Source organism: Martes martes (genome assembly GCF_963455335.1).
Source record: "Martes martes genome assembly, chromosome: 8".
Classification (NCBI taxonomy): domain Eukaryota; kingdom Metazoa; phylum Chordata; class Mammalia; order Carnivora; family Mustelidae; genus Martes; species Martes martes.
In genome coordinates this window covers 79526667-79549114 of record NC_137895.1, presented here as the reverse complement: position 1 = coordinate 79549114, position 22448 = coordinate 79526667, and the positions used below count along the sequence as shown (strand labels likewise).

Sequence of the window (22448 nt, the reverse complement as noted above, 5' to 3'; positions counted from 1 at the left end):
CTAATGTTTTAAAAAATGTTTCAGAATTATATTTTATTACCTGTTACCTGGACAGTTGACTTTAACCTTCTTGTGTTCCCCTTTCTTCACATACAAAATGAGGATACTAATAGTATCTACCTTACAGAATTAATAATAAAGGGGATAACTTATGTGAAGTGTACCAGTATCTGGTACATGGTAAATTACTTCTTATTAGTGCTTACTAGGTTTATTACTGTTCATAGTTGGATTAATAACAAAACTCCATAGCATGGCACAATAGAACATATAATCCAGAAGAGTTTAAATCCTGAGGAAACAAGTTAGATTTCACAATATCTGATATGATCACTACTTAGGGCACACAGAATTATTTGAACTGGGAACCCTGTTGGCCATTGAACAAGTGGTTTAAATGCAGATAATCCAGAATAAGCTTCATTGGATTTTTATGCTCATTTTCAAAACAGTTACATGCTGTTGGAGAAGTAGAACATTTGTTCATGTGGCCAAATACAAAGCATTAGTATCAGTTCTAAGCTCTGTAGAGACCAGAGTGAATATTTCACTTGCTCTCAGGCAAATCAAAAGCAATCTCTCCATCTTTGAATTGCTGCTGTTGTACATCACAATTAGAGTTAATCATACCCTTGAATTTCTGGTCTCACAAACCTTTTGCCTCTCAGTGTGTTCCTTTCTTCCCTTTCTCTCCCAATTTTTTATCCATCCTTTTTCCTAATTTTTTTTTTCTCCATGAGCATTTGTTGACAACTTACACAAGGCATAACCTATTGCTCTGTAGTGTTCTTAGTGTTTAAAGAGCTTATAGCTTGCCGATAGTGCTGAACAACATTGTTTAGTGGCGGGCTGTGAGGAAGAGCTTGGACTTATGGTCAATGTGGATCAGTGGTAATTTGAGATAAATAGGATGCTCCTGAAAATGAATTTTTTGTATGTGAATGAAGGATAAAGGGGGTGGGACAGGGATTGAAGCTGGTGGGGCCATTTTTGGAGACTTTATTTTTGCATTCATGATTCTAATTTTTTTTTTTTTTTAATTTGACAGAGAGAGATCACAAGTAGGCAGAGGCAGGCAGAGAGAGAGGGGGAAGCAGGCTCCCCGCTGAGCAGAGAACCCAATGTGGGGCTCGATCCCAGGACCCTGAGATCATGACCTGAGCTGAAGGCAGAGGCTTAACTCACTGAGCCACCCAGGCACCCTCATGATTCTAATATTTTAAGGTGTGAAGGACCCAGAAGAGTTTAGAGACATGGACCCTGTTGACAGTAGGAACAAAACAAGGAAAATTTTGAAGGAGAAATGGCAAAGCTTGGTGACCAGATACAAAGGGTACAAGGACAAGAAGAACTCAATGGAAGGGCTTGGTTTAGCTTGAGTTGTGCATATTAGGAAGTTATTACTCATATTAATAGAGCAAACCTAGGAATAGGAAAAGAAAATGAATTATTTTATAGAATTTGAATACAAAGTGCCAGTAGGGTGTTTATGTAGAATTATGGGTTTCTAGTTACATTTCTTGTTTACTTTTAACAGTAAATTTTTTAGTAGTTTATGTTAGGGATTATTTTTAACAATTTCCTTGTATTCTACAATACACTATACTATTAAAAAAAAGTGTTATATTTACAGATATAGTTAAATATTTTATGTTCTAGTGGGCAAATAATCCATTGCATGATGTTCCTGATTTGATGGGTATGATTTGCCTTAAATTATTTTTGGGTCCTAATACACTTGCTATTAATAAAGGATGCACATCATTTTAGCATTTGACTTGGAACATAAATAAAAATAAGCATTTCCTAAAGATGATGTAATTGTCAAATGAGCTTTGGATGTTTGGAAAGGTCATTTTATCATTTGTTACACTGCTTGATTATGAATATCAAAATGTAATGAGATGAAGTGTTTTAGCCTGTAAAAGTTGTAGATGCTGTTTTTAAAACATGGTTAAAAGTTCCAGTAAAACAAGTTTATTGTAATGGTTTAATGGACACAGAGATGTGAAAGAATAAAATAATTCTATCCACCTTCTATGTTGAGGTGTTAGAAATTTGAGGTGTATAGTTACATACCTTTTTGTCTCATTATGTAAATTTGTATGGCTAAATACTTGTATCCTTGGAAGTTTCTACAAAAATAAGATTATACTGTACATATCACTGACACTTAAATTTTTTACTTAAAAACACATGGATATCCTTCTATATTAGACATGCAGAACTAATTCATTTCTTAACAGCTGAATAATGTCTCATTCAGTTATTCCTGTGTTGAGGTTAGTTTAAGAAGTCTTAAATTGAGTCTCTTGGGATTTTAGTTATACAAGCCATTTATATACTAAATAAACAGTGAAAACTTTCTTCCTAATATTCATACTGTGTATTTCATTTTATTGTCTTACTGCTTTAGGTAGCATTACCAAAACAATAGTACATGATAGTAGTGAGAGATGTTTTATTTTAATAGCTACTAGTTTGGTATATTACTATTTAAGAATTTAATTAAAAAATTGGGGTACCTGGGTGGCTCAGTCAATTGGGCATGTGCCTTTGGCTCAGGTCAGGATCCCAGGGTCCTGGGATTGAGTCCTGCATTGGGCTCCCTGGTCAGTAGGGTGTCTGCTTCTCCCTCGCCTGTTGCTCCCCCGCTTGTGCGCATACAGTCTTTATATTTTTTTAATTAAATTCTTTTTTAAAAATCTATGAATCAACATGAAATGCAGGACTTGGACAGCAACCCATATGCAGCCACATAATTCCACTCCTACCCACCCTCCCATTTTGTTCACCTGCCTCCCCTCACCTGAGGCACCCAGCATTTTAAATCCCATGTATGTCATCATCTTGCTTTCTGTATATCCATATGTATTTATAAAAGTGTATATTGAGTTTATAAGCCACCAAGAAGTAGGTTCTATTTAATTTTTCTCACTTTTTAAACTTAGTGACAAGATGCATTCATACTGTTGTGTGTTGATGGAATATGAAATTATATTTCTTCTGAATTCATTTGTTTTGACAAAGTATTAAGAATATTCCCATTTCATTTTTTTTTATTTATTTTCAGCATAATAGTATTGATTGTTTTTTCACCACACCCAGTGCTCCATGCAATCCGTGCCCTCCCTAATACCCACCACCTGGTTCCCCCAACCTTCCACCCCCCGCCCCTTCAAAACCCTCAGGTTGTTTTTCAGAGTCTGTAGTCTCTCATGGTTCACCTCCCCTTCCAATTTCCCTCAACTCCCTTCTCTTCTCCATCTCCCCTTGTCCTCTATATTATTTGTTATGCTCCACAAATAAGTGAAACCATATGATACTTGAATCTCTCTGCTTGACTTATTTCACTCAGCATAATCTCTTCCAGTCCTGTCCATGTTGCTACAAAAGTTGGGTATTCATCCTTTCTGATGGAGGCATAATACTCCATAGTGTATATGGACCACATCTTCCTTATCCATTCATCCGTTGAAGGGCATCTTGGTTCTTTCCACAGTTTGGCGACCGTGGCCATTGCTGCTATAAACATTGGGGGTACAGATGGCCCTTCTTTTCACTCCATCTGTATCTTTGGGGTAAATACCCAGTAGTGCAATTGCAGGGTCATAGGGAAGCTCTATTTTTTTTTTTTCATTTTAATTTTGTTTTTATTAAAGTTTATCGTAACTTTTTTTTCTTTCCCCGATGTGCCCGGGTAGAACAGAAGGGAGAGAAGAGGAGGTAACATAAATATACACAAACCCTCAAGCATTTGGTTAATAAAACTCTAATGGGCGGCACCACGTGGGGAGGAAGTGGCTGGAAGGCTGGGGACGACAGCAGGCTGACCAGGGCGTGCTGTGACAACACCGAAATGTGGCTGGCAGCTCGGAAGCTCCCCGTCCACCTCCAGCACACGCTTACTGCGGGGAGCTCAGGGCTTTCATTAAACAGAGAGCAAGTGCCCACGATTGTCTTATTCTCTCTTGGTTCTCAAGTGCCCGGATCCCGAAGCCATTTCTAGCTGAAGAAGTGTAAATTCACAGAGAACTAGAGAATTCTGTCAGACTCCTCTAAGCCCTTCCCATAACAATGAAATATCCGCACCCAGATCATCTGAAGACTTGCTTTCGGCCAAAACCTCTGACGTTGTGTGCCTGTGTTTTGTGAAACATCCGTAGTCTTGACTTTCTGAGTAGGAAAACTGTCCCATAAATTATGGTAAAACAGCATACGTAGGATCCTAGTTTTGCAGGCCTCCCGGCTCATTCTCCCTGTCGGGCAGTAAAGTAGGCTTGTTTCAAAGTGAATGCATTTGTCTGGCATCACCTGGGTGTGGATTGGAGACGCCACGGGCCCAGCGCTGTCTTCCCGTCCTCCGTGGCTCTGAAACTCGGCAGGAGCACGAGTGTTTGGAATCCTGGTGCTGAGACCCGCCAGGCCACGGCGTCCCTTGAGAATGATGAAATCGCATTCGCTGTTCTGTTCTCACAAAGGCTGGAAGCTTGACTCGCACACTTCAGCCGTTTTTTTAAGCAGCAGGATTAAAGCATTGTCATCTCGTTAAACCTGACTTAAGCAGGTAGTTCACTGAGCCCTAATATATACCGGTCTTGAAGTTTGGTCTGTGTTAGGGCTTTTCAGTACTTTGTCTGCTGTTTTTTATGGGGGAAATGGTTTGTTCATCAGCAGAGAAGCAGCTTTTTTAGGGACAGCAGCTATGATTCCAGTTCCTTGAACCAAGTAGAAACTGCATTGGGGGCTTCAGCCCAGCTGCTGGGTGAGCGTCCTGGCCCCTGCTAGGCAGGGCCATCAGTCATGTGGTCCATCAAAGTTCCCTTGGGATCTGGAGACCCACCAGGCTTCTGGGCTATGCCTGGCAGTGCTGGGGCTTCCATGAGGAGCTGTATTGGGTAGAAGGGGGAAGCTCTATTTTTAATTTCCTGAGGAATCTCCACACTGTTCTCCAAAGTGGCTGCACCAGTTTGCATTCCCACCAACAGTGTAAGAGGGTTCCCCTTTCTCCACATCCTCTCCAACACACGTTGTTTCCTGTCTTGCTGATTTTGGCCATTCTAACTGGTGTAAGGTGGTATCTCAATGTGGTTTTAATTTGAATCTCCCTGATGGCTAGTGATGATGAACATTTTTTCATGTGTCTGATAGCCATTTGTATGTCTTCATTGGAGAAGTGTCTGTTCATATCTTCTGCCCATTTTTTGATAGGATTATCTGTTTTGTGTGTGTTGAGTTTGAGAAGTTCTTTATAGATCCTGGATATCAACCTTTTGTCTGTACTGTCATTTGCAAATATCTTCTCCCATTCCGTGGGTTGCCTCTTTGTTTTGTTGACTGTTTCTTTTGCTGTGCAGAAGCTTTTGATCTTGATGAAGTCCCAAAAGTTCATTTTCGCTTTTGTTTCCTTCGCCTTTGGAGACATATCTTGAAAGAAGTTGCTGTGGCTGATATCAAAGAGGTTACTGCCTATGTTCTCCTCGAGGATTCTGATGGATTCCTGTCTCACGTTGAGGTCTTTTATCCATTTCGAGTTTATCTTTGTGTACGGTGTAAGAGAATGGTCGAGTTTCATTCTTCTACATATGGCTGTCCAGTTTTCCCAGCACCATTTATTGAAGAGACTGATTCCCAGCATTTGAATCCCAGATGTGCTATTTAACATACGACTGGATTTTATTGACCTAATTCTGTGAAACTTTTGTTTTTGATAGGCAAATCTAAACTGTTCACTGCTATTATGATAAATGTGCTATTATGATAAATGGTCTATTTAGTTTTGTTCCTTTTGTTTTTATTTGCAGCTCCATTGGTGATTGATTGTGGTTGTGAGTTTTTTAATCTCTATGTTGCAGATTCCTCATCTGTAATATGGAGTTAACAATACCTATCTCTTATGGTGCTGTTTAAGTGAACTAATATAAGTAAACTTACCAGAAGAGCACTTGACTGACAGTAAGCAGAAGGTGTTAGGTGTTGTTTGTGTTTCATATTGACATTCTGATTCTTTTTTCATATTTCTTTACTTACCATGGTTTTTTCCTTTTAAAATTGGAAATTCTGGTATCTGTTTCTCTTTGGTAATATGCTTATATTTAAATAGTTATATATACACTTATGTCTGATATTTAAAAGTAAACAATTTTATCTCTTTGGCACTAAGCTCTATGACCTATCCCAGTTCCCTGCTGCCCTGGGGAAATTTTTCCAAGTTGAATATGCCAATTTTCAGTGTCTTCAGCAGGATATGGGATGTTCAGGTGCCCCGCATTTTATTACCATGCCATGTCATTGCCAGTATTTTTCATTTTAGCCTTTTTGTTGGGGGGGGCATAAAATGTTTCATTGTGTTTTAATTTGTATTTTAATGAGTATCAATTTTGGGGGGCATCATTTCATATATCACCGTTGGATTTTATTTATTGTGAAGTATTTGTCTCCCTTATTTTTATTTCTTGTTGGTTTAAGATTAACTATATAATCTGTATATAAGCCCTTTGTTTACATATATTGCAAATATCTTCTTCCATAATGGTGTTTTTTAGTAAACACAAGTTCAGTCTTATCAAATGAATAGTTTTTATGCTTAGTATTGTGTGTGTCCTAAGGAATCCTTTTTAAAAATTTTAACCAAAATTATGAAGGTATTTTGTTACAGCATCTTCTAAGAACCTTATGAAGCAAATTTGGAATTGTTTTCTTTTTTGTAGTTCTTAGACTATTGGAAAAAGTAGTGCCTTTTAAAAAATATTTAGTAGTATTTAGTGATAAAGCCATTTGAGGTAGGATTTTTGGAAAAAATTGATTAGGACTCAATTTTTAAAAAAATTTTTTATTTTTCGAAGATTTTGTTTATTTGAGATAGATTGAGAGGAGAACATGATTGGTGGGGAGGGGGGGCAAAGGGAGAGGGAGAAGCAGACTCGATCCCTAGACTCTGAGATCATGACCGGAGTGGAAGACAGATGCTTAATGATTGAGCTCCCCAGGCACCCTAGGACTCAATTTTTTAAAAGTTATGTGGTTCTTTAGGCTTTTTAGTTCTTTATGGGTCAGTTTTGATAAGTTGTGTTTTTCCAAGAATTTTCTAGAAAACATTTATAAATTTGTTTCCATCAAGTTGCTTATAATAAATACTTGTTAATGTCTATGGGATCTTGATATGGGCTATTTTTTCCTTTTAAAAAAAACTCCTCCAGAATTGGATCTTTGGATTGGAAAGTTTGTAATTTTGTTGTAGGGACTCTTTTTCCCTCCCCCATTATCCTATCTTTTTCTTATTTTTGCATTTCCTATTAATAGTTGTATTGTTTCCTTTAATGTTTGCCTTCTAATTTGGAGTTGCTACTTTAGTCTACACAGAACCCTCTATGCTTGCTTACTCTCCTCCTCAGTCTGACTACTTCAGAGCACAGTGCTTCCTTAATTGGTTTGTGTTCCCATTTTACCTACTTATTGCTAGCCAGTGAAATACCTGGTTTCTTAGGTCCAAGCTTGGGCAGACTTTAGGAGATTTCTCAGGCAGTGAGAAACGGACAGGCCCTTCTAACCACCCATTCAACTTTTTATGATTTTAATTATTTTAGACCCCTCATGTAAGTAAAATCATATAGCTTTTTTTGTTTGTTTGCTCATTTTACTTAGCATAATAACATCTTCAAGATTCATCCCTATTGTAGCATGTAACAGAATTTCCTTTAAGGCTGAATAATCCATAGTATGTATATGCCACATTTCACTATCCATTTATCCATTGATGGACATTCGAGTTGCTTCTACCTTTTGGCTATTATGAATAATGCTGTAATGAACATTGGTGTGCATGTATCTCTTCATGACCCTGTTTTTTATATTTTTGAGTATATACTTAGAAGTAGTATTGCTAGATCATATGGTAGTTCTACTTGTAATCTTTTTAGGCACCTTTATATTTTCTGTAGTAGCTGTACCATTTTTATAATTCCAGCAGTAGTGTGCAGGGATTCTAATTTCTCCACATTTTTGCCAACATTTAAGTTAGAGTAGCTATCCTAATTGGTGTGGAGTGATATTTCACTATAGTTTTGATTTGAATTTTTCTAATTAGGTTGAATATACTGTCAACATGCTTATTGACTATTCATATATTATCTTTGGTGAAATATCTATTCACTTCTTTGGCCCATGTTTGAATAGGGCTCTTTTTGTGGAGTTGGAGGAGACTTTTGAAACCCCCTCCTGTGTGTATATATATATGCATATATATATTTATATCTCTACTTGTTCAGGGAGTTGGATTTATGATACCTACCATTCCTGTATTTCCAATAGAATGTAATTATCTTGCTCAGGGGAAAAAATAAAGAACAGTGGGTTCATGGAGCTTACATTTTTCAGTCCATAAATAGTATTATTTTTAAAGATTTTATTTATTTATTTGACAGACAGAGATCACAAGTAGGCAGATTCTGCTGCCAGTAATTTCCCTAATGAAAAAATGAAGGCTTTCCTGCTGGCCAAGTAGCCAAATAGGACCCTCAGCCTGAAAAAGCCTAATCAGTGCTTTCCCCTTGGGCTTCCCAAAGCATCAGCTAAGCAAATGATCTAGAACCTGGCACAGCAAGATTTATGAGAGTAGAAATATGCCTCAATAGCTACGGAAGGCCATTTGTCTTCAGTAAAAATAATAATAATAAACCCCAAAATATAATGCAGCTGCTGTTACAGATCACCATCACCCTAAAACTAAGGCTACCCATTTTATGAGATTTATCTGAAAAATTGTTTAAATCAGGGAATTATGGTACACGCAACTCAGCTCTAGGAATTGTGAAACACTTGTCAATTACTCCCCAAAAGTAGTGAGAATGAAAAACTTCGTTTTCCACTTGCTGCAGGCTTGGGTAACAATGCACTGTGATCGCCAAACAGAATCACACAGAGCTTCTGCCTCCAGAATTTCAGCCGCATCACAACACAACCGTATGAATAGGCATTTTTTAACTTTATAAACCTAGCAACAAAACAGCCAACTGTTTTTCCTAAACAAAGCAGTTACAGTCAATTTTTTAGAAGTGAACTTGAAGGGCATGTGTCCGTCAACAGCACATAATTTTTTAATATAATTAGTAATAACAAAAGTAATAACTACCATTTACTGAGTACTGATCTAGTAGCTTTCATTGGATTATCTAGTTTATTCCTTGGAAACCTTATGGTCTGTGATGGCAGAATATGCCAATCCAAGATCCATACCACTTTGGCAAAGGACTTACTTGAACTAAAAGCCCTTAAAACAGATGCAAGGAAGGCATTTTCCTTCTCCTCTTCAGGAAAAAAGGACTTTTAGATCTTTTCTCTCATTCAGTAGGTTGCCTTTTCACTCTGTTGTGTCCTTTGATACAATTTTAAAACGTGGGGTCGTCCTGTTTGTTTTGTTGACTGTGCTTTGGTGTCTTATCCAACCAAAAAATCCTTGTCAAATGTCATGAAACTGTTCTACCATGTTCTCTTTTAGGATTTATGGAGTTTGAGGTCGTTAATCCATTTGTTAGTTTTCATAAGATAAGGCTCCAATTTCATTCTTCTGCATGTGGATGTCCAGTTTTTCCGTCACCTCTTGTTGAGACCATTCTTTTCCCATAGAGTGGTCTTGGCACCCTTGCTGAAGATCATTTGACCATATATGTGGGTGTTCACTTCTGGGCTCTGTATTCTGTTCCATTGATTTATATGCCGGTCTTGCTATGCACAGTCTTATATAAATGTTTTTGTTGATGTACATTTTCCTTAGGTATGTATCTTGTAGACTTGCAGGGGTGGCATAGACATGTGTCTAACTTGGAAATTGCCAAGTAGTTTTCCAAAGTGGTTGTTCTAACACTTGGTATTATTGGTTTTTCAAATTTAAGCCATTTGGGTAGGTAGAATCACTTTTTTGCCTCTAGGTTGAATTGTTAATTCAAAGCACTTAAAATTATTCTGAAATTTATCTTTAAATATGTGTACTTGTTGTGTCTTCCTACTACAGTGTAACCTTTATGAGTTCTGTTGGCTCTTCAGTTTCTAAATGTTTAGAGTATGCATCAATGTTTACGTGAAATAGATGAACAAATCTGTATATTTACATTCTTCCTAATAACTCCGAGACTTGTATATAATTATATAACATATATATAGTATGTAATCATATATAATTATATAATTATACAATATATATAATTTATAATATACAAATTATGTCTGAGTTCTTTTCCAAGATCTATTAAGTGGTCATGGAGAAAGATTTTAGGACAAAATTTTAGGGCCATATACTCAGTTTGCCAAATTCAGAATTTCCCACTGAAGTGACTTTTAAAACCTAAGCACACAGTAATATTAAAAGGTAGGAGGGTTTGGGAATCTGTGGAAACAATGTTCTTGTTTCTTACAAGCATAGGGTCGCTGCTTACTTAAAAGGAAATTATTTTTGTAATAGTTTTTTATTTGTCTAATCTTTATAGTACAACTAAGTCTGAGTAATTTCCAGGGCCTTTGATTTTTTTCTTAACTGATTCTTTGGTGTACTCTTCCGTTGAAAATACTTCCACAAAACAGTTGTCTGAAAAAAAAGAGAAAAACGAGGAGAGGAAAAATGGAGAAGGACAAAGGACAAGCACCTATGCTGCTTATAATTTTTTTTCTAATAGCACAAATAATTAGTTTCTATGAATGCATAGGACTTAAATATCACCTCTGTAATAATCTCTAATGTTGAATAATTTGAATGCTGTATTTAAACATAAACATGTTATTGGGTATTTTATATAATCAAGTATTATAAAATTTATGTCTACATCTAACTTTCTGGATTCAAAAAGCCACCATTGTTCTATGGTTTGATTTTTCTGTCTATGGTGATATTCACTTAAGTCTAACAAAAGCTTCTCCATATTGTCTTCAAAATGTGATTACTTTGTAATGAGTTGATTTTTTTCTATGAACCCAGTGGTTAATAAATGGACTTGAACAGCCATAGCTGTTTAAAAAAAAAAAAAGACTTAGGGCACCTGGGTGGCTCAGTGCGTTAAGCTTCTGCCTTCAGCTCAGGTCATGATGTCGGGGTCCTGGGATCGAGCCCCACATCAAGCTCTCTGCTTAGCAGGGAACCTGCTTCCCCCTCTCTCTCTGCCTGCCTCTCTGCTGACTTGTGATCTCTGTCTGTCAAATAAATAAATTAAAAAAAAATTAAAAAAAAAAACTTAGAGTTTGGTTTTTCTTAGGGCAATCTATGAAAATGAACATTTTATTACTAGGAATAGTAATCCTCATGATACTGCTGCATAACACTGTTTAACTTCTTTTTATCCTTGTGTTTCACATTGGAAGCAGATGTGTATGTATTAAATTTTTGTGCAATATTTTTAGTCCCATCTAATTTAATGGCTCTGCATTATATTCTCTTTTCCCCCTAGAAAGTCAAATAAAGCAGACCACTTTACCCCTTCACAACAACAGCAACATGAACGAAGATCTTAATGTAAAGAAGGAAATGGCTCTAGGGTACCCTTCAAAAAATAAATCCTTGGAAGATGAAAGAAGTCCATTACATTCCAGGAAAAAACGTTTCTTATCCTATCCAAGATATGTGGAAGTCATGGTTACAGCTGATGCCAAAATGGTTCATCATCATGGACAGAATCTGCAGCACTATGTACTAACTCTAATGTCAATTGTAAGTAAACCTGTTGTTTAAACTTTCTAAGATGTTTAACGTTTTCTTCACATTTACTGAAAATCTCTGAAAACACTTACTGAAAACATGTGAATTATTCTTTATCACATGAATGCTTTCTATCCCTTGGTAAAGGGAAGATCCTGGTAGCACTGATCTTTTGCCCCTTGAATCTGATTTTTAAACCCTCTTATTTCTGCATAGAAGGAAGGGGATGCTATTTTGCTCCTGTTACACTTGCCAAATCAGAAATTGGGGCGAATGATACTTTGTTTTTTTAGTTTTTAATTCTGGTGTAGTTAATATAATGTTATATTAGCTTCAGGCGAATAAGTATAGTGATTCAACCATTTTATACATTGTTCAGTGTTCATTGTGATAAATGTACTCTTTGATCCCGATCCCCTGTTTCCTCCCCCTCCCCCTCTGGTAACTGTCAGTTTTCTACTGTTAAGGGTCCGTTTCTTGGTTTTTCTTTTTTTTTTTCCTTAGCTTGTTTTGTTAAATACAACATGTGAATGAGATCATATGACACATGTCTTTCTCTGACTTATTTTGCTTAGCATTATACTCTCTAGCTCCATCCATGTTGTTGTAAATGGCAAGGTTTCATTTTTTATGGCTGAGTAATTTTCCATTTGTATATGTATATATACTGCCTCTTCTTTATCCATTCGTTTATCAGTGGATTCCTGGGCTGCTTCTATAATCTGGCTATTGTAAATAATGCTTCAGTAAGCAGAGGTGCATGTATCCCTTTAAATTACTTTTTTTTTTTTTCTATTTTTGGGTAAATACCCAGTAGTGTGATTACTGCATTGTAGGGTAGTTCTATTAACATTTTGAGGAGCCTCCACACTATTTTTTACAGTGGCTACCCCAGTGTGCCTTCCCACGAACAGTGCAAGAGGGTTCCTTTTTCTCCACATCCTCACCAACGCTTATTTCTTGTGTTTTTGAGTTTAGCCATTCTGACAGGTATGAGATGATATCGCCTTGTTGTTCTGATTTGCATTTCCCTGATGATGAGTGAGGTTGAGCATCTTTTCATGTGTTGGCCATCTGGATGTCTTTGGAGAAATACTTTTCATATATTCTGCCAATTTTTAAATTGGATTATTTGTTTATAGGGTATTGAGTTGTATCAGTTCTTTATACTGAATATGCCATTTGCAGATATCTTCTCCCATTCCATAGGTTGCTTTTTAATTTTGTTGTTTCCTTTGCTATGCAGAAGCTTTGTAATTTTTTTTAGAAGCTTTGTGTTTTTTTTAGTGTGTGTGTGTGTGTGGTATATTTTTGCTTTGATTTCCCTTGCTTTAGGAGACAGCTCTAAAAAAAAACTTGTTGCTATGGCTGATGCCAGAGAAACGCTGTCTGTTTTCTAGGGTTTTTATGGTTTCAGGTCTCACGTTTAGGTCTTTAATCCATTTTGGGCTTATTTTTGTGCACGGTGTGAGAAAGTGATCCAGTTTCATTCTTTTGCATGTAGTCGTCCAGCTTTCCCAACACCATTTGTTGTAGAGACTGTTTTTTTCCCATTGGGAAAAATGGGAGAAATTCCCATTGGATATTCTTTCCTGCTTTGTTGAAGATTAATTGACCATATAGTTGTGGATGTATTTCTGGGTTTTCTATTTAGTTGATCTACATGTCTATTTTTATGCTTTAATTACTACAAGTTTGTAATATAACCTGAAGTCTGATATTGTGATGTCTTTAACTTTGCTTTTCTTTTTAAGATGCTTTGGTTATTCTTTTGTGGTTCCATGCAATTTTAGGATGCTTGTTCTAGCTCTGTGAAAAATGCCATTGGTATTTTGATAGGGATTGCATTAAATGTGTAGATTGCTTTGAGAAGTATTGACATTTTAACAATGTTCTTCCAACCCATGAGCATGGAATGCCTTGCATTTGTGTGGGTCTTCTTGAACTTTTTTCATCAATGTTTTAGTTTTTAGAGTATAAGCTTTTCACCTCTTTGGTTAAGCTTCCTAGATATTTTGTTTTTAGAACACTTATAAGTGGGATTCTTTTCTTTCTCTTTCTGCTTCTTCATTACTGGTATACAAAAATGGAACACATTTCTGTACATTGATTTTTGTATCCTGTGACTTTACTGAATTCATTTTTCAGTTCTAGTAGTATTTTGGAGTCTTTAGGGTTTTCTGTGTATAGTATCACCACATCTGCAAGTAGTGAAAGTTTTACTTCTTAACAATTTGGATGCTCATTATTTTGTTTGTTGTCTAATCAATGTGGTTAGGATTTCCAGTACTACATTGAATAAAGGGAATGAAAGTGTGATACCCTTGTCATGTTCCTGATCTTAGAGGAAAAGTTCTGTTTTTCCCATTGAGTATGATTTTGGCTGTGGGTTTTCTTTTTCTTTTTCTTTCTTTTTTTTTTTTTTTAAGATTTTATTTATTTATTTGAGAGAGAGCACACAAGCATGGGGAGGGGCAGAGAGAGAGAGATAAGTAGACTTTCCACTGAGTGGGGAGTCCAACATCGGGCTTGATCCCAGGACCCTGAGATCATGACCTGAGCTGAAGTGAGATGCTTAACCAACTGAACCACCCAGGTGTCCCAGCTGTGGGTTTTTCGTATAAGGCCTTTATTTATGTTGAGGTATGTTTTCTCTAAACCTACTTTATTAGGATGTTTTTGTGTTTTTTTTGTTGTTGTTGTTTTGTTTTTGTTATCATGAATGGATGTTTTACTTTGTCAAATGTTTTTTCTGGATGTATTCAAGTGATCATATAGTTTTTATTCTTATTAATATGGTGTATCACATTGATTGATTTGCGAATATTGAACCACCCTTGTATCCAGGGAGTAAATCCTGTTTGATTGTGGTGAATGATTTTTGTTGTTGTTGTTGGATTCCGTTTACTAGTATTTTGTTGAGGATTTTTGCATCTATGTTCATCAGAGACACTGGTCTGTAGTTCTCTTTTTGTGTGGTATCTTTATCTGGTTTTGATATCAGGATGATACTGACCTCATAGAGTGAATTTGCAAGTTTTCCTTCCTCTTCGATTTTCGGAATAGTTTGAGGAGACTAGGTATAAACTCTAAATATTTGGAATTCGCCCATGAAGCCTTCTGGTCCTGGACTTTTGTTTATTGGGAGGTGTTTTTTTTTTTTTTTTTAAGATTTTTAAAATTTATTTATTTGACAGAGATCACAAGTAGGCAGAGAGGCAGGCAGAGAGAGAGAGAAGGAAGCAGGCTCCCTGCTGAGCAGAGAGCCCCATGTGGGGCTTGATCCCAGGATCCTGGGATCATGACCTGACCTGAAGACAGAGGCTTTAACCCGCTGAGCCACCCAGGTGCCCCTATTGGGAGTTTTTTGATTACCGATTCAATTTCATTGCTGGGAATCATTCTGTTCAAAGTTTCTATTCCTGCTTCAGTTTTGGTAGGTTATATGTTTTTAGGAATTCATTTAAGTTGTCCAATTTGTTGGTATATAATTTTTTATAATCTCTTACAACTGTTAGTATTTCTGTGGTGTTGGTATTTCTTTCATTTGTGACATTTGTGACTTTGAGTCCTCTTTGTGATGAGTCTGGCTAGAGGTTTATCAATTTTGTGGATCCTTCAAAGAACTAACTCCTGGCTTCATTGATCTTTTCTGCTTTTTAAAAAAAATTTCTATACTTATGCTCTAATTTTTATTATTTCCTTCTTTCTGTTGGTTTTGGGTTTTGTTTCTTTCTCTGGCTCCTTTAGGTTTAAGGTTAGATTGTTCATTTGACATTTTTCTTGCCTCTTGAGGTAGGCCTATATTGCTATAAACTTCCCTCTTAGAACCACTTTTGCTGTATCCCAAAGTCTTTGGACCATTGTTTTCATTTTCATTGGGAGAAATGATATTTATTTATTTATTTATTTATTTAATTTCAGTGTAACAGTATTCATTGTTTTTGCACCACACCCAGTGCTCCATGCAATACGTGCCCTCCCCAATACCCACCACCTGGTTCCCCCAACCTCCCACCCCCTGCCCCTTCAAAACCCTCAGGTTGTTTTTCAGTGCCCATAGTCTCTCATGGTTCTCTTCTTCCAATTTCCCTCAACTCCCTTCTCCTTTCCATCTCCCCATGTCCTCCATGTTATTTGTTATGCTCCACAAATAAGTGAAACCTTATGATAATTCGCTCTCTCTGCTTGACTTATTTCACTCAGCATAATCTCTTCCAGTCCCGTCCACGTTGCTACAAAAGTTGGGTATTCATCCTTTCTGATGGAGGCATAATACTCCATAGTGTATATGGACCACATCTTCCTTATCCATTCGTCCGTTGAAGGGCATCTTGGTTCTTTCCACAGTTTGGCGACCGTGGCCATTGCTGCTATAAACATTGGGGTACAGATGGCCCTTCTTTTCACTAAATCTGTATCTTTGGGGTAAATACCCAGTAATGCAATTGCAGGGTCATAGGGAAGCTCTATTTTTAATTTCTTAAGGAATCTCCACACTGTTCTCCAAAGTGGCTGCACCAACTTGCATTCCCACCAACACTGTAAGAGGGTTCCCCTTTCTCCACATCCTCTCCAACACACGTTGTTTCCTGTCTTGCTAATTTTGGCCATTCTAACTGGTGTAAGGTGGTATCTCAATGTGGTTTTAATTTGAATCTCCCTAATGGCTGGTGATGATGAACATTTTTTCATGTGTCTGATAGCCATTTGTATGTCTTCATTGGAGAAGTGTCTGTTCATATCTTCTGCCCATTTTTTGATAGGATTATCAGTTTTGTGTGTGTTGAGTTTGAGAAGTTCTTTATAGATCCTGGATATCAACCTTTTGTCTGTACTGTCATTTGCAATATCTTCTCTCATTCCGTGGGTTGCCTCTTTGTTTTGTTGACTGATTCCTTTGCTGTGCAGAAGCTTTTGATCTTGATGAAGTCCCAAAAGTTCATTTTTGCTTTTGTTTCCTTTGCCTTTGGAGACATATCTTGAAAGAAGTTGCTGTGGCTGATATTTATTTTTTAAAAGATTTTATTTATTTATTTGACATAGATCACAAGTAGGCAGAGAGGCAGGCAGAGAGAGAGGGGGAAGCAGGCTCCCTGCTGAGCAGAGAGCCCGATGTGGGGCTGAATCCTGGGACCCTGGGATCATGACCTGAACTGAAGGCAGGGGCTTTAACCCACTGAGCCACCCAGGCGCCCCTGGGAGAAATGATATTTCAAGTTATAAATGTATTTATGGGGATAAAAGGATAAGGCTATTACCGAGAGAGAGCTGTTTTAGCAAATTTGGAATGTAAGATCACAGCTGTGAGAGTTACTGATCTGACATTAACATCCCTTTTGAGCAGGTGTGGTGGCAGTATCCATGGAACAGAATTCTAGACCTAGTGATGGATCTATACAAATATGTCCTATACATACACCTACTTAAATCTGTTGTCTGGTACATTTCTGGATTTAGGCCTGTTTTGGAGTAATTACTAAAAGCACCCACCTTTCATGCTCAGGAGTCTTCTGATTTAGTTAATGAATTATATAGTCACTTATTTATACAGATTTAGGGTATTGGAACACACACATTCACATGTAGGGAATTCAGGCCCACTTGATTGAACAGCTTGGCCAGCATACATCTATTGGCCATTGTAAAGTTTTCTTAGCTAGAAATGCCCACTTAAGTACATTTTGACTTGAAGACACTGAGACCCTATTGTTTTCCTTATATATAAAATATTTCACCTTAAATTCTTATGATTATATGTGCTAAGAATAAATAGCTTATGTTGCCTAAGTACAGTATTTGGTACAAAGTGGGCATTTATAGTTAATGAAAGATAGAATGAATAAGTGATTAATACTTTTTTCAGAATGCATGACATTGTAAAGTAGACCAAAAAAACAGATGATTCAAAATGATTTCTGAAATTGTACAAAATGGACACTTGTTGACTTGAAATTTTTAAAATGAAAACAGAGCTATACATAGAAATTTATCCTGATAACATGCTTTTACCTCTGAATCTGAAGTAATTAGATGTGTAATTTTCTAGATGTATAATTATCTACATGTGGGTGTGGCATGCTCGTTATGAGGAGAGTCTAATGACAGCACTGACACAGAGGATGTTCGTGAATAATGTAGGAAATTGAATCAATTATATGGAGCAGTATAGGGCAAACTTTGTAATTTTAAATGGTTAAAGGAGATATTCATTAAGAAAATTGTGGGGAGGAGGATAGAGATACTGAGGGGAAAATATTAGATTTTGTAAATGCAACAGATTATGAAGACTGGTTAATGATGGGCAACTTTGATACCTGTGCTGTGCAAATATGGACTAGAAGGAGGAAAGGAAAATAAGAATGTTCATCGGAAAAATTTTGGAAATAGCTACACGCAGTTTTGGTGACAACAGCATTCTCAGAAGAGTTTTGTTACCTGTATTTCACAGAAAAATCAATATAATTACTGTTTGGAAGATACTGTGACATAACCTGGAGATTACTGAAGTTGCCCATGGGAGTTTTAAAGCCACAATTCATCAAGGGCAAAACAGACCCTTTGACTTCATAGGAAGTAAATCAGCTTCTCAGGTTGCTTGAAACAGTAGCCCAATGTGTGCACTTTCTAGGTTCTTAGTTCCACTAGGAGAACCAATTTCAATTGAAGATTAGATGTTAATAGATCTAGTCAACTGGTTGTGTTGAGCTTTCATTCATAAGGAGACAGACCGCAGCAGGGTTAGGAAAAAGGGAGGCATTCCAAATGTAGATGGATGGGAGGAAAAATTTACTCTCTTTTGAGGTGGTTTGGGTTTTGTATATGCTTTCTTTCCTCTTCAGAGGTCAAATTTCAGATGATTTATAAATTACCGAGTTTAATGCTTTCTCCATTCTTTTTCATTAAAAGAATGTGTGGAATTTAAGAAACAAAAATAAGGATACAGATAAAGAGCCAAACCAAGGAACATTCCTGACTGTAGAGAACAAACTGCTGATTACTAGAGGGGAGGTGGGTGGAAGGATGGATGAAGCCGGTGATGGGTGTTAAGGAGGGCACTTGTGATGAGCACTGGGTATTGTATGGAAGTGTTGAATCACTATAATGTATACCTGAAACTAATATTACTATGATCACACTGTATGTGTAACTAATATTACACTGTATGATAACTACTGGAATGTAAATAAAAAGTTAAAGAATGTTCTCAGGAAAAACCATGATCACAACTATATGTGCAGATATAAACCATGCGAAAGGAAATTGTGACCGAGAGTGACAGACTCTCCTTGTATCGCCTGGGACTTTCCTAGTTTTAGTGTTAAGACTCCTGTCCCTGGAATCCCTGTAGTCCTAGGCAAACCGGGACAGTTAGGCACACCTTGTAGAGATGGTCAAATGTAGTTCAACTTGTTTTATCTCCATTCATGAGTTCCATTTCCAAAATTGCTCTGAAGAGGTAAGAGGAATGCTGTCTCCATGTAAGTATCTGCAGGTGTTTCCGGTTGAGGAAGGAGCCATTGAGATCTTGCACATTCTGTCCTGTTTTTTAAGAAAGACTTAACTGCATTTATTCAAACACACACAGGATATTGGTAATGTTCTTGGTGATAGTAATTTAGGAAAAAGACAGGAAAATGTGATTTAGACTTGAAGTATAATTGTGAACCACTTAGAGAAAAGTTCAAGGTCACAACAAAGTTTTTGTGTGTTGGCTCCAGGTAAAATAGGGAGAATAGCTGAATGCATCCCCACTGAGCCAAGTGGATTATATACACCACTTAGAGAATTACCTACTTTTAACCATCCTGTGCAAAGTACACATTTGTAGTGTCTTAAACTGTTTCTTTACTCAACAATTTAACAAAATGTATACAGTGATACAGAAATGTTGTGTGATTTAATTCACTAGAGTTGCTATACAAATAGCATAATGATCTTATTCAAAATGATTTCAGAATGAAAATTGGAAAGAATTGTGTATAGCGTATCTAATGAAATGAGTTTATGTTAGATGATCAGAGATATTGAGGTATATTCTATACAAAAGTATTTATCTCTAGAGAATTTGGGTGACAGTATTTGACTAAAATGGCATTTACATATAGTTAAACTACCAATGTATTTGTCAACTAGAGGAGTTACTTTCTTCAACAGACTTACTTTGATATTCAGTGACTTATTTAATAAACCTTGAAGATATTTACTAGATCAGAGGCTTCTATACTCCATTGGGTTCACAAAGGCTTGACTTTGTGATATTCACCTTCTTAGAGATTTAATCATGTAAATTTAAGGAGCACCATATGATCCTCAGGAATTAGCCCTGTTTATTAAAATATAGTTGCTGTTAGAGGCATTTATCAACAAAAACCCTCACTTGCATTATACTGACTTAATATACTTGCTTTCACTGATGTAATTCAGGGTAGACAATTTTCAACCACACTAAAATTAAAACTTAATAATGTACTTTTTATATTTCAGGTATGACCATTAATGTTTGCTTTTCCTTCAACTCTGTTCTAATTATTTAATTTTAATTTTTTTAATTGAAGTATAGTTGACCTATTATGTTTCAGTTTAATTCTCTGCGCATATATACTTTGAATGTAGTGGAATGTAATTTTCTAACTTTGAGCAAAAAGGTGTGTCAAGAGTAGAGATCCTTATAAACAAAATCTCTTCACTTTGTTAAAATCAGTTTTATATCAGTAATTTTGAAGGTGAAGGTGGTCAAAAGCTACAAACTTCAGTTACAAGTCCTAGGGGTGTAACACACAGCATGGTGAATGGTTGACATGGTGATTGTTTTATGTATGAAAGTTGTTTAGAGTAGGTCTGATAAGCTCTCATCACAAGAAAAAAAATTATAACTGTGTATGGTAAATGTTAACTTATTGTGGTGATCATTTCACAATACATACATTTATCAAATCATTGTTGAATATCTAAAAGTAGTATGTCTGTTATCTCAAAAATGGCTAAAATGATAAAAATGAAGATAGCCTGTAAGCGTATCATATATACATTTGCTGAAGCTCTATATACAGATTACTTCCAAATAGTTGGTCAGTTAATGGTGACAGTAACTTCATGATTTGCATGAAGTGTATTTTGCCTAGAATTTGCTTGAAACATTTAAACAATAGAATTTATACCATTTCTTCTCTACCTAATTTTAAAAAAAGATTTATTTATTTATTTGACAGACAGAGATACAAGTAGGCGGAGAGGCAGGCAGAGAGGGACAGGGGTGGGGGGAAGCAGGCTCCCTGTTGAGCAGAGAGCCCCATTCGGGACTTGATCCCAGGACCCTGGGATCATGACCTGAGCTGAAGACAGAGGCTTTAACCCACTGAGCCACCCAGGCGCCCCTCTTCTCTACCTTTTTTGATAAATGTCTGTGAATTACTGTTTTGTGAGACCTATCTGTAAAAGAAACATAAACCTGATATTCTAGGGGAACAAATGCTTAAAGAATAAAAGATTCAATACATTTTAACTAGATCAATAAAAATTCTAAAATGCAGCCCTCTAACGTGTGGTGATTATAGTTACATATATCAGTATTGCATGGCTCTGTAGAACAAGAGGTCACCTTAGATATCTGGTCTAACGTTTTCTAAGATGTAGTCTGTGGAATGGAGTCCTAGAACTGTGATATGCTCCATAGCAAGAAGGGGAAAAAATGTTCAAGCATGTGTGTGAAATAATACTTCTCAAGATGCTGAAGATACCTACTTAACTTTTTTACAAAACATTTCTCAAACTGTGGAATGATTTTTTTCCTTAAAACAAATGCTCTCCACACTCCTCCCCAAATAGCATGTGGTAAATACTAATTAAATGAGCTAGGGCCTTGTGACCAAGGGTGTTCTGTGCCTCAACATGGTTGCAGGTATTGAGACAAAAAGTAGATAGACCAAATTCCCGAGTTGAGAAGCTTCCTTGTAACTAGCAATAGAGCTAGAACTAAAACCAAGGTCTCCTGACAACCTAAGAGTTCTTTGAGGCCACGGTCAAGTGACTATAGCAGAGCAATGTCAGGAAACACATCAGGGTTCTAAAAGAAATTTTTGTACCAAGAGTTAATTAGAAGGGTTTAGGGTGGAATGCTGAAATTCCCTGAGATTCAATGGTTAGAGCTAAAGCCAATAAACTTATGAATGTATTCATGAAGAAATAGCAAACATGGTACCCTACCATTGTGGCAATCTAATACGGGGTGGTAGTTTGGGGATGAGAGAAACACGTTGTACATGCCAATTAGAAATGCCTCTGAGTAATGAAACGGGCCCCATAGTCATTCACCTGCCTGTTTCATAATTCCATTTAATTGAATAGTTACATCATTGCTTCTTAATAAATGTCCAAATATAGTAAAAGGAAAGTATATATTGAATATGAGCACATAGATGATGGTCAGCACATACAAGAAGAAATTCATACGATTAAATAGGATAACCTTAATTACTTCAGGATGCCATTTTAGTATAAAAGCAAAATATTAATCTGAGGGTTTTGGAGGGAGAAGTGTGTGTGAAGAATTAAGTTGAGCCCTCTGTATCTTCTACTTCTAGAAGAATGAGGTTTGGTTTTTTTTTAAGTTTTTATTTAAATTCCAGTTAATGTACAATGTAATATTAGTTTCAGGTGTACAATATAGTGATTCACCACTTCCGTATAACACCCAGTGCTCATTATAGCAAGTGTGCTCATTAATCCCCCCACCTACCTCCCCTCTGGATGTAGCATCAGTTTATTC

General features: G+C 36.6%; 1 protein-coding gene across 1 annotated transcript in view; it reads left to right on the top strand.

Moving 5' to 3' along the window:
* ADAMTS20 (ADAM metallopeptidase with thrombospondin type 1 motif 20) overlaps positions 1–22448 on the top strand; it is a gene marked incomplete at its 5' end in the record, with an annotated part of 201711 nt that overhangs the window by 33763 nt on the left and 145500 nt on the right. The window contains one exon of the mRNA XM_080811885.1: positions 11433–11692. Within this exon, the coding sequence (XP_080668011.1) occupies positions 11433–11692 (260 nt within the window). The remainder of the gene's footprint in view (positions 1–11432; positions 11693–22448) is intronic.